Source organism: Polyodon spathula, unplaced genomic scaffold, assembly GCF_017654505.1.
Source record: "Polyodon spathula isolate WHYD16114869_AA unplaced genomic scaffold, ASM1765450v1 scaffolds_642, whole genome shotgun sequence".
In the NCBI taxonomy this organism is placed as follows: Eukaryota; Metazoa; Chordata; class Actinopteri; order Acipenseriformes; family Polyodontidae; genus Polyodon; species Polyodon spathula.
This window is the reverse complement of record NW_024472131.1, coordinates 1-13,156: the sequence shown is the minus strand read 5'-3', so window position 1 is coordinate 13,156 and position 13,156 is coordinate 1. Positions and strand designations below refer to the sequence as shown.

Genomic DNA, 13,156 nt, shown 5'->3' with positions numbered 1-13,156 from the left:
GTGATCTAAACAGTGAAACGTGTGGTTTATAAATTAAGGGGAGAAAATATTACAATGCAAGCTCTTTAAAATCCTTGACTCTGGAAGACTCTTCCCATCATAGGTTCCGATTCAGGGGGTGTTTTATTTTTTAATGGCTTTTCAAATGTTTCTTTATGAAAGCCCTCCGGTGGTGAAAAGCCCATAAACATGGCCAGTTGTACACTAACATATAATTCCTTGGTGTTTATACAGCCTTCAATAATTCATTCTTCAACCTTTTACATTACTCTATATGTTAATCATAAGAGCACAATTCAATTGTTACTCATCCAGTAAAGGCACTATTGCCCTGGAAGGCAGGGTGGGTCATACGATTAGATCGTGCAACAGCGAACCCTGCTGGCCAGACACCAAGCACATTGAGAGTGGATAAAAAGCAGGGCTGATCTCTGTTCTCCGTGGATCAGTAGCCCGCCCACCTCTGATCTGGATTGCTCAGCGTAAAAGCGATTCTGGCTTCAGGCTTGTGAGACCGGAGGACGATCACACGCCCTCGGAACATCTGTGCTGTGTGGAGACCATTAATAATAATAATAATAATAATACAATGCAGACTACTGCTTTCAAAGCATGTTGCTAATATTATCCCCAAGTGATACTTCAACTTGAGCACAACCAACACAGGTTTCAGCATGAAAGATCAGTCATCTATATGTTAACTAAAGGGCTTACAAAAACTGCCATTTACAACAACACTACCTTTCTATGTTTGAGAGCCCCGGTCTTGTCTGAGCACGTTCTCGATACCTGTGTGTATTCAAATTAGGCTCAGGATGAAAAGCGGAGTTTGGACTTGTTCATGTCTGTGTACAGTGATTAGTTCTCCTTTATTGGGATTTGAGCAATAAAAAGTACACAGTGCTGCCGTTCTTTAACCACTATCCTTGAAATGCCTTAGAGTTAAGATGAGGAAATGTTGGAAAGCACTTATTAAAAAGGATTGTCTCGTGAATCAAAAGATACCTTGTGAATTATAACCCAACTTTAAACTGTTATAGAAAAACAAGTTTACCAGATACACCTTACGTTACCTTTGCTGTGTCACGTGGTCCATATCACTGCGTTAAATTTTTAAACCTATTGCCAACCCTGTTGACATTTTTTTAATTACACAACATGGGGTCATAAAGCACCTGGGCAATATATTTTTCAACATTTACTAGGGAGAGCTCGCCAGGAGAAAAAAAAAAAAGGGATTCCCTAGTTGATTTACCTTTGATGTATGAATAACAATACCAAAACAATTGGAAATAGGTTGAAAAAACAACATGGCATACAGTAGAGGTAAAGTCACGTGGTTCTTGTAAACACTACAGAGGGCTCTGTAACAATTTAAGGACTATGTTAAGGATAGTTAAAGCCTATTTTGTGTACCTCTTTCATAACCAAGACTCACTCATAGAGGATTTAGTATCTTCATGCAATCCTGGGACAGGATAAATAAGAACCTTATCTCTCCTGTTTGAAGCCCCTCCTAGGCCTGGAGGCTCAAAGGGCATACTTTGTTTCTATAGCAACGGTCCCCACAGGGATCACATAGCAGTTACAAAGCGTCTCATCTGTATTTTGCTGTTTCTTGTATTGCTGGCTGTTCTCTATAACTTTAGTAAAGTATTAGTATTAAATTGTTGTATTGAGCGAATCATTCTGCATTAACCTATTGCAGAAACTCACACTAGTGAGCCACTTAACAGCCAAAGCTGTCTCATTTTGTGAGTGGAGTTCTGTCTTTATGAAGGTCTTCTTTCATTATTATTTTCTTGGATACGGAAGTATCTGCTAGCCAAACACCAGACAGTAATTTGTGTCCATTGCTGTATTTTACTATTTTTATTTTAGATATTGTTTTCATTGACACTCTTCTTCTGCAGTATTCTGCAAGTTAGGTTCTGTTTCTGATGCAATTTCCCTGTTAGAAATTTAAAAAATAACTCCCTAACACTGCCAAAGAGAAGTTTAGGGCAGAATTCTGCAGAGAACTTTGTTCTCCAGGATGGCCCATGAAATGTCATCATTTTTTAGACTGGTCCTCGTAAATGCCAGTCATTGTACAGTCTTGGGCACAGGGGTACCACCCTTAATTACATTCCATTAGATGACGTCTTCTGTCTGGGGCAGTCTTGACCTGCATAAACAGTGATCTGAGTTTCACCGATCCGGGTAGTAATCTGATAGTACTGAAGTATTGTACTTCACTCTGTACGTCTAAATCATTTCTGATTTTCCCTTCAGGCATCCAGTCCGACAGTATATTGGACATGTTTACATAGCTTTACTCCCAAGCCATTAAAAGTTTGTTGAAACCGACAAAGACTCCATGACCAGGCTTGCTGTTAAGATATAAAACAATAAAGCATTAATAAAATGGTTCTAAATGGAATGTTTTATCACCAGAGTCAATAAACACCCTCATTGTATTACACAATGAATCACAGTAAATTAACCAAAATGATTTGGGGTAATTAGAATGTGTTATGTACAGTGCTGTGATAGACTAGGAGGAGTGTGAACTCATGTGCCTACTTAAAGGGATACTTTACATCGATATGCTCCATTTATTTAAGGTTTTTCTAAACTTTTTGTGAATGATGCACTAAAGCCCATAGCTGAAGGCTTGGGCACTGAAGCCTGTGTAACATTAATATGCTTCCACAACATTTTGAAATTCATCTTATAAATACTAAGAAGGTTTGAAAATGACCCCCAGTTGGCTGGAAGCGTGCATACACTGGAAACTCTATATAATACAACACACTGAAGCCGCTTACAAGCAACCTTTCACGTCAAAACTCTGCCCATGTTCAACAGCATGATAAACTAACACAGCAACCTAATTTGGCAATCCACTCAGCCACTGTTAAGAGCAATCAGGTCCTGAAACCTGGTATTAGTGAAGTACTGCAGCACTAATCCATTAGACATTCACTGCTAGTTATGGTTTTGAAACACAGTGACCCTCTTTAGAATTGGAACTGGGAATTTAGGAACGGTATTGTGCATACAGTATGTAGTGCTATTCTATTTATTTCTTAAGGTAGTAAGTCCATACATATTTCGAGTATGGAAAGAAGTTTGGATAGTGGGGTCATAAACCTTCATAAAGTAGATTTGCATAAACCTCTTGGAAATTTCTTGGCAGAATCAGTACACCTTAAGGGCTGCATCTTTCAACATGCTGGCAGTTAATAGTGGTATGTGACCCTGTATGCTTCTTTTTAGCTTCTTAAAGCAAGTAATGGTGCTTTATAATTGTGCCTGCACCAATGACATTAAAGGTTTTTAAATCATTTTTCTTTCTTTTCTATCAATTTTATCACTGGTTGCCACTTTCTTCTTTTGGTTCTTTGCTTCTATTTCAGTTATATAAAAATAAAAGTCTCAATAGACACACTAATAGATAAGTGACACATTTTTTTGTGATTAATGAAACATATAGAGTTATCGATTAGATAGACAACGAACAGCAAAGAATCAAAAGATTTTCAACACAAGAAAATGGGTGCAGTAATAATGGTGCTAATGCTTAAAAAAGGTGCTTAAAATTGGTTGAACGTGTATTCTTACACGTTTTATACAAACATTTTGGTTGGACTGTTTCACTACAGATAAGAAGTGGTGCTGCAACTGTAGTGAATAGGCTTAATAACAATGTCAAAAAAGTCACTACCCACACATCATGTTGTTTTTTTTTAGTGAGGTACCCACCAGTGGAAGTAGCATTGCCCCTCATACACTCCATCGTGTTGTCCATACTCTGGAGTCTCCAGCTCAACCCCCAGGCTGAAGCCCTGCATGCCATTGAGGTATCCCAGGAAGCGCACGATCCCGGTGCTGATCCGGCCCGAAGGCAGCAAAACCCTCACTCTGTGCCCGATCTGCAGGTCCAAGTGGGAGTGCGGAACGAACACCCTGTTAGGATTCCTGCTGCTTCTGGATGATCCTAAACTGCAAGAGAGAAAACCCTTTTAAACGGAGTGCTGAGCAACACTTTAATATGGATTACCATTACAGGTCCCTCTCCTAATGCTCAGACACTTGTTTTTATGATCATCTTTGACATTGTCTTTGAAGGGGATTGATAATGTAGCTAGTGCTGTTTTGGATAGTATGCCTTTAATTACACAGATGGTATTAACCAAGTTTGACAAATACATGGCTCAACTGAATAAGAATAAAAGAAAGAACAAAAAGACTTACTGAAATAGTTAACAGCATTTGTCCCAGTTTCAAAACACAAACTTGTAATAAATATACACTTGTTTAACTCAATACTTAAACAGTACCCCATGGGAAGAAAGGAACACACTCATTTTTATGTATCATTTACCAATGTTGTTATCTTAATGGTCCATCTTTCCTGTCATAGCAGAAAGCCTATCATATGCAAATTGTATGCCGTTGCAAGAAATCAAACAGATATTATCATGAGCGATTTTAATGCCTTTTCTGCACGGGTAGATTATTCTGTGACACCTGATGCAGTAATGAGTATATTGTACTCCTGCATACATTAGAACACCAAGACAGACCGGATACAGTATTCCGTGGGTTCCTAGCGCCTTCTTATGGCAAAGAAAAGTCATGGTCATAAACTGAATTGAAGAGGAGAAATGCAGTGATAGATCTGGATCAGGGCAAGAGTTCCACATAATGATATCACAAGGCTAGTTTTTCACCTGTCTTTAAATAATTTCATCACCTGGGTTCATTTTATTTCTCTTGGAGGAGTGGGCTGCACAGGGTTTCTCCCAGCCTGTGCACATTTCTTAATAGGCAGGGGAACTGGCATGTAACTAGCGCTGTACGCAGCACAGATTTGCCACTGCATTTTTATTTTTTTTTTAATTATCAATGTAATGTAAAGCCTGGCTGTCTTACTTGTTTCTACAGCCCACTGCGTTCCAAACATGATTACATGTGAACTAAAACAAAATATTTTTATAATTTGCAATAAAGTAATACTTGTAAATACATGCATTATTAAAATAAAAAAATCCTCTTCCCTGTTCCTCCTGGCCTCTCCCTCTGTATTTGTTTTGGCCAGATGATAAGGAACTTAATCAGCAGGGTATTTTCCCTGAGCTTTCCTGAGTATGCTCTTTAGATTTATACAATACTGTCGCTTAGCAATTACTGTAGGTCTATTTTTGCAGAACTAATAACCTCTAAAAGCCTAATGTATTGTTATCGGAACCTTTTTAGTTAATTGCATAGACAGCCGTCCAATTCATTTGCAAGCAATTTACCCCTTTGCTAAGTTTACACCATTTTTCTTAACAGGAAATGCAAAAGGCTAACGTTACACCTTCTCAATGATTTATTTGAAGCATTTCAATATCAGTGTTTTGTTTTCTGTGTTTTAACTGATGTTTTGAGGCCAAGGGACTTCATACTCTGGTAGCATGGTTAAGCACTGGAAAGTTAAGTACACAGAGATGCATGGTAAACTGTGGCAAATTATGGTAAATGCAAAGTGTAGCCAGGGGAAAAGCATGCGAAAGCTGCAAAATTACTGTACAAAAATGCAATGATAAACTTGTTATAAGCTGTTAACATTTTACATTAATAGTTAGACAGCTCTCTTCAGTACACCTACATTGTTTGACCCCTCCTGGTTTTAGAACTGAATATCCACTGACAGAGAGTAAATTTTAGCTGAGTTGGTTCCAAGTAATTAAAGAGCTGTGACCCAAGGTTTTTTCTTTCCTCTTTTTACTCTGTTTAAGTTTTTTTTTTTTTTGTGCTTTTTTAAAAATTTTATTCAGGTCTTATTGTTAATGTAAACCATTACCTTCAGATTTTAAAACAGGAAACCAAAGCCACTTTTAAATCAAATTGTAAATTATAAAATGCAAGTAAAAAAAAACAAGAGAGTTTGAACAGAAGACAAGCCAGTATCCTTGGTTAGCATTTCTTCAAGGGTGACCGAATACAAGTTATTGGGGACTTTGTGTCTCCATGCTCTCCAGTGCTTGAGAGCAGTGTGCATTTTACAATGTAGAAAACGAACCTGGATGTCATTGAGACAGAGGAAGAGGGTCTGGAGCTGGCACTCTTCAGAGACAGGGATAAAGAGTGCTGGCTCTCAGACAGGTCTCTCTGTGACTGGGAGCCAATGGAAATGTTCCGATTCCTGCGAAGATCGCTTTTAAATGACATCACTTCCAGATCTGCATTTTTAGATGGAACTGTCATCCCACCTAAGAGTCAGAAATATAGAGGGGTTTATTTATCCTTTAAGATGGTTCTACAACTTTTTTCTAACCAACCTACCTACTTTTGCTACCTGGTTATTTCGATTTGTGAAGTATTGGATGTAGAGGTCTAATTAACTTAAAGAGCAACTTGGTACAAGTATGAAATGTTCGTTATAATACTGTATGTATTCTTCTTGTACGGATTCACTTGGTATATCCATGTAAGTTTCAGTCATCACATTTTGGTGATTTTTTAAAACATTTTAAAGCACCCTGCGATCTCAAAACAGCTCTACAACATGTCTAACGTCTCAAAACACATATGGTGCACCAAAGATTTTTTTTTTTTTTTTTTTTTTACTAAGGTAGATCTAAATCCCGCCAATGTTAAAGGGAAGCAGTATTTGCAATGTGCTTACTTGAAGAACTATCTTTGTCTGCTGCCATATCCACTTCATCTTTATCTGCAGTATTCACTGCAGGCCCGGCAAAGCCTATGCCTATGATTTCCTCCTTAGAAAGATTGCCCGTTCTCATCTGCACTTCTGATCTGAGCTGAAAGAACGACAACAGATTATTTACGCAAATGATCAATGAGATAGAGGCTCTCTCTGTTGAAGCTGGGTGCAGGCTGCAAGGCACAACATGCTCAGCTGTCTAAGTAGGCGTTACATTCAAGGGAACATACCATGGCTCTTTCTTTGCACGAAGACAAACCGTTTTTAACAAGTCTAAAATAGTTACCAATCCAAAACAAAAACTTGGTGTGCATTTTACCTCACTTAGTCCTAAGCACCATTTTCCAAGTTTTACTGTTTATTTAGGTTGTTTAAAACCACCTGATTATTTTTACTCGAAATGTATCCCACAGAAGCACGTGAATTTTACCAAGAAAATCTGTGGCTTTACAGTCGTTAGATATGTTAATGTAAATATTATATCAGTTTTATTGCAATATGAAAATGACTGTGCAGCTTCTGTACTACAAATACAGTACTAACATGAGCTTTACACTGTCATCAGACTGGACTGTAAGCATTTTCAGTGAACAAAGCCGGGTTAGCTGCTTCTCAGTCCAACCCCTAACCCTCCCACCTCCTTACTTAAAACAAAATGACCACTTATCAATTCTAAAAGATCACCGTGAAGCTGGAATAAAGCGTTCCAAAGCGTTTTGAAAGGGCTTCATGTGCTGCGGTGCATGTCTGATAGAATGTCAGTGTGCTGTGGTATAGCTTGTCTCATCCTGAACCGCGCCACTCTTGTAGTAATATTCAATCACACCGTTAGTTTTTGTTTGATAACCTTACGTTGCTGTTATCAGTACAGTTTTTACATTGCCTGTGTGTCAGACAGTTAATGTTAAGTAGCCAGTATAATACTGTATACTATATTTAACCATAATCTTAACCTTAATGCCACACCCTCCTTGTAGTCAAACCTATCCACTGCCCACCATACCTGCAGTTGCAATAGTTCTACGTTGTTCCACAATTAACCCCTTCATGCACCCCTTTTTGTATGAAGTGCTGAGATAGACATACACAATGATGTTAACATTATTGGAATATACAAATTCACGCACTAAAAAGAGCCAATGTGAAGCAATTGTTATTCTGGTTCTTCACCCATGTGATGTGTTTCCACAGTTTAAATGGGGGCGATTTACAAATTCTCTGTCATACCTGTTCCCTCAGCTCTCGCTGTTTTCTCTGCAGCTCTTGAAACCTGCCTTCCCATAACACCTTTTCTTTGGTGATTTGAGATTTCAGAAGCTGAATTTCACTCTCTGCTTTGAATAGTCTCTTGCGGACTAGATTACTGCAGTCATGCAAGCTTGGTTCCTCTTCCTTCAGACTCTCTGTCTCTGAAAATGCACGGCTTTAATTAAAGAACAAACAACAGATGGGGCAATACACTGTCCATAAAATCGAGTTTTCTGCTAATGAAAACCTATCTGCGTTTACTATACCAGTCCCATGGATTATACTGTATTGTCTTTTCTGTTAAATTATCAAAAGTTTTCTTCCACATGATTGTATATTTCACATAGGTCTAATGTCTAATGAAAAACATAATGTGCTGGAAAATATTTTGGAACCTGAAAATAATAAAACCATATATTGGCAAACTTCCTGAAATAATGTAAAAGTATTGAATAAAGGATTTTTTACATTTTCTTTTTTTTTGCTGTATTTTTCATTACAATGTATCTTTTGTGTGCGCGTGTATTTGTTAATGAATAAATGTACAGTCTAGAAAATGAGACAACTTTTTTTTGACAGCACTGAAAAAAGAACATGATCATTGATAATGTAAGAGCTGTTGGCTCCCCCTATTGGGTATAAAGGGGTAGAACAAAGCAAAGGAAGTTTTTCAATACTTGTTATATAATCAGTGTTTTGGAGGAGAGGGGTATTGCTGCAGAACAAAGGCTCCCACAGCATAGCTCTCGCAGGTTAGCTCACACAGGGTAGTGCTGCGTATGTGTGACTTATAATGACAGTATAGCTGCCCTGCCAACTTTATACGGTATACCTTTAAAAGCTGACTTTCCAAGCAGGGGCTGTGAATCAGTAACTGTCTCTATTGCACTGCTTGGGTCTTCTGATTTACTTAAAGCAAGAGCTGTTAATGCAGGCACTGGGTTCAGCTGGAACAAAGGCAGAAGGATAGCAGTGTTAGCTCAAGATTAGGCCATAGTATGGGCCAGTTCTAGTCTATGGTTTCCAGGACGATCACCACAACAACAGCAAATTTGCCCAGGGCCAAGCTATACACTAACACTGATAAAGACTTAACAAAAACAGTGCAACACAGGTTTCACTGTATCTTTCAGCTACAAACAACGATATACATCAGAGACTAGTTTTATTCTTTACCTTATATAAATAGTGTAAAATGTCCTTCACAGTGTTGATATACCAAGATGCACACTTCTATAAAGAATACAAACCAAGACACTTTTCATTTTCAAAAGCACAGTGCATGCGTGATTAATATTATACATATCGTTGTGTTTCTAATCACTTTGCTTCTTTACAACACAGGGCCTGTTTACTACACAGACACGGTGAGATTACAAAACAGATTACTGCAAAAAATTGGTTCCGGAAGCATCTGTCGTTAGATACCTAATCTGATTAAATGAATTTAACAAAGCTCTTCTATGCCTCTTAATGCAGGAAACTGATAATAATAAAAAGGACCGCTTAAAACATTTTCAATTAAGACTGTCGGCAATCTTGAACAGAAAAAAAAGTATTATTTTATGCTTTAAAAGAAAAAAAAATGTTTCCCACATTTCGAAACCAGGGTGCAATTAAAAAAAAAAGCTAAACTTTTAAACCAGTTTCTCCTTTCTCACTAGCTTTACCTTTAATATATTCTGAATAACCTCCTACTGCTGCAGGGATAACAGGAGTATGATATGCGAAGGCAGGTTTGTTTTTTGTTAGGATCCACAGTTTAAGGGCAGATCACTTGCATAGCTAATACAGATTGGTTGCCATTGCAAGAGGGTGGGCCAACATAACTCCACAGTAGATATTTTATAAACTGTTTCCTTTTGTACTTACTCCATTGTCATTATTGTTCTTTAGTACAGAACCTCTGCATTGCCCTTGTACTACCACTGGCCTTCTACACAGGTCAATGTGAATTAGTATAGCAAACTGTACTCAGGCCCTGTTCACAGATTCTTGTTCAACGTTATACATATACTATTTAATACAAGGCCGTTTTTGTAATGTCTGTATAGATGAATCACAGACATAGCTTTCTATTTTGTGGTTCTTTAAGTTTGAGTTTAAGAGTACTGTACCTACCCAAACAAATTTCCAGAGGCCGACTATCCCCCTGAACGTTCTTTCTATCACTGACCAGAATAGTAAGAAGAAGACCATGTTTCCTATGCAGGGGTTCGATTGAGTTAGACACAACTAATACACCTCGGGTTCATTTCTGCCCCTAGAGAAATATCAAAAAGAAAAAAAAAGAAATCCTTTTCAGGATATGTGTCAGAAACAGACTAGCCATCTGTTTCGCTTCAAAAAACCTGCCACGCACAGACAGCTTTTGCAGCTTTTAAAATTAGGTTCATGATGTCTGACGATATTATTATTTATTTTGTTTGTTTGTTTTTTGTTTATGGTTCATTTCATTTACCTACTCTACTATATTCCATATTCAATAAAACAATGTCCTAGAATATTTCATTTAAAAAAGCATTATGAAAAACAATCCAAACACATCCATCAACAAAAATAACACACACAATTTAAATATATTTTAAAATGTTTTTTCTGAGCTCAAATGAACTCATATTTCATTTCAATCAATCACTTGTTACTGTTTCATATCTGTAACCCTACCATACTAAAGCATATTAATATTTACTTTTACAACTTGTACAGTGTCAGAAAATGTCTAATATAATACAGTACAATATATGCACAGAATTACACATGTAAATAATATAATAACAATATACAACAGTACTATACCTTATGTAACAGTTTGCTTTGAAGATAATCCCAAATCTTTACGCTCCAGTACTTGAACATAGTGTATAATAAGCACAAAGATTTATGAGACCCAGGCTTACTGCTGAAGGGTGACACTGTGTACAAACTAGCAGCAGTTGCTATGTCACACTGTGGAGCAGTGTGTGCTTGGCTCTGGCAATAAATAAACCCTGCTAATCTTCTGGTCTAGTGCTACTGATGATCCAGTGTAACACACCTCAACTAAGGAAATATCTTGATTTTATCTCTCACGTTTCCCTCCTTATATAGCCCCCCACCCCCAGAAAAAATAAAATAAAATAAAAAGTCTGTGCTGGTTTGTGGTGCAGGGTGTGCAACAGTGTTGGCCTGTTTTACCCCACTCAGATTATAATCAGCTCTTCAAATGTATTCCTAAGCAGGCGTTTTAAACAACCAAGTGCAGTGGTTACCCATAATAAAGGTGGAGGGGAGTTTTGTTATTATTATTATTATTATTATTATTATTATTTATTATTATTATTATTATTATTATTATTATTAACCTCTGGCCCTTTTTTTAATCCCCTCTACAGTTGGCAAAAAGTAGGCATAATGTTTAATAGATATGTCCCCAAATGTTCACTATTTATATGTTGAATAACTGGGTGTAATTTTGCAAAAGTGATTGCAAAAATAAATAAATAAATATGTTTGAAGAGTTAACAATAACATGTTTACGCAATAAATGTGAATTAGAACAGACAACACATGCCCCTCACAACTCAGCACGTTTGGATTTGCTTTCAATTTGCTCGTTTTGTTGCCCAGAAGCAAAGACTACATTTTACAGAAACAAAATAATAATAGTTATTTTTGTCTCACGACGCACTTAGCTCTGGCTATTTGAACATAGGGGGAGGGGGGGACACTTTCTGCAACTTTTGAATGAACCTACAATGCACTGCGTGTTTATTCTCATAATATATTTACTTGAGAAAGCTTTGGACTCCGCGCATTGCTGGAACCTTTTATCTACGGGTTGTGTTTCTCGGACCGGTTGGCGCTTTGTGACATTTCCGAGATAATAGTTCCTGTAGCACTGTGGCGTGTACGTTTCGTTCACAGCGCCGTAGTTTTGTTGTTGTTTGTTTTATTCGTTATTTTCAATCATTAAATACTACTAGCTCATACTTTTTTGAGCGATGGAGACGATTTTGGAGCAGCAGCGGCGTTATCACGAGGAGAAAGAAAGGCTCATGGATTCCAAAACAAAAGAAATGCTGCACAAGAAAACGACGGTAAGTTTTATCCGCGCCGCTCCCGGCCTGTGCACTGCGCTAGGCCCCTGCTGCATCAGGACTCCCGATTGATTTGATAGTGTTTAATAGCATTCCTACAAACGTGCATCAGAAATGTTTGTTTCTCCTCTGTAAAGCTTACTTACTGCCAAAGACTAGAGCTATGGTGTGTATACTTTTATTTAGGGAATCTGTCGATTCCCTAACTTTGTAACTGCTTCAGAAGTCTGTCAAGATCACAGTTAATTAGATTAAAACTAAAGCAAATCCAGGCTCTAGAGCAGCTGTAAGTAGTTTCAGCACTATTTTGGGTTGGGTAAGACTACTTCTTTATTCTGAAAAACATGGTACCTTGTAAGGTTAGCACTTGTTATACTTTTTTGTTTTGTTTTGTTATTTAAATAGCTACGAGACCAGATCAATTCCGATCATCGCACAAGAGCAATGCTGGATGTAAGTAGTATCTTAACTTTTAGTGTTTGTTTATATATATATATATATATATATATATATATATATATATATATATATATATATATATATATATATATATTATATATATGTTGTTACGTGATTCGGTACATGATACATTGTATACTCCTAGCTATACATTATTCTAAAAGATTGTGTATTGTTATTCAGAGGTACATGGAAGTGAGTGCAAATTTACGGGATTCTTATGAAGATAAAGATGGGTAAGTGGCTCGTATTTCATTCTTCACAGTAAATACATTTTAGTATAACTGCTCGTTTTGCAGTCAAGCCTATTTCCAATCAAGAAAAAAAAAAAAAAAACATTAACATTACACATTAAACATCATCGATAAGATAAATTAGTAACCTGATAATCTATGCTCTGGGCAAATTCAGGAGCATGAATATATTTCATAAATTGTTTTATGTCTATGGCTGTTTATTTTGCAATTGAGGAATTTCATAAATGATTTCTCTTTTTACTTAAGGCTGAAAATGCTTTAAGTACTTTATACAAAATTATAATTTTTTGTGTTTTGACTGTAAACAAAGTTGTGTATTTCCATGTTCCAGAATGAGAAAGGAAGAGCTGAACGCCATTTCAGGACCAAATGAGTTTGCAGAGTTCTATAACAGATTGAAACAGATCAAAGAGTTT

The 13,156-nt window shown here is 37.0% G+C and overlaps 1 protein-coding gene across 1 annotated transcript; it reads right to left on the bottom strand.

Annotated features, from left to right (window-relative positions):
• Positions 1 to 1,857: 1,857 nt before the first annotated feature.
• LOC121308319 lies at positions 1,858 to 10,859 on the bottom strand. Its single transcript, XM_041240647.1, has 8 exons — positions 10,745 to 10,859; positions 10,067 to 10,208; positions 8,778 to 8,892; positions 7,925 to 8,106; positions 6,659 to 6,794; positions 6,053 to 6,242; positions 3,748 to 3,987; positions 1,858 to 2,372 (listed from the first exon to the last, which is right to left on the bottom strand). Exons 2-8 carry the CDS (start codon positions 10,142 to 10,144, stop codon positions 2,315 to 2,317), a joined length of 999 nt encoding a protein of 332 aa, XP_041096581.1. The 5' UTR covers positions 10,145 to 10,208; positions 10,745 to 10,859; the 3' UTR covers positions 1,858 to 2,314.
• Positions 10,860 to 13,156: the final 2,297 nt, after the last annotated feature.

Excerpts from the sequence above, each read along its gene's own strand:
- LOC121308319 (XM_041240647.1), bottom strand. The coding sequence starts at position 10,144 with ATGGTCTTCTTCTTACTATTCTGGTCAGTGATAGAAAGAACGTTCAGG. Across the intron at positions 6,795-7,924 it reads AGCGAGAGCTGAGGGAACAG|CTCAGATCAGAAGTGCAGAT; the intron begins GTATGACAGAGA and ends TCGTTCTTTCAG. Across the intron at positions 3,988-6,052 it reads TCTGTCTCAATGACATCCAG|TTTAGGATCATCCAGAAGCA; the intron begins GTTCGTTTTCTA and ends TCTCTCTTGCAG.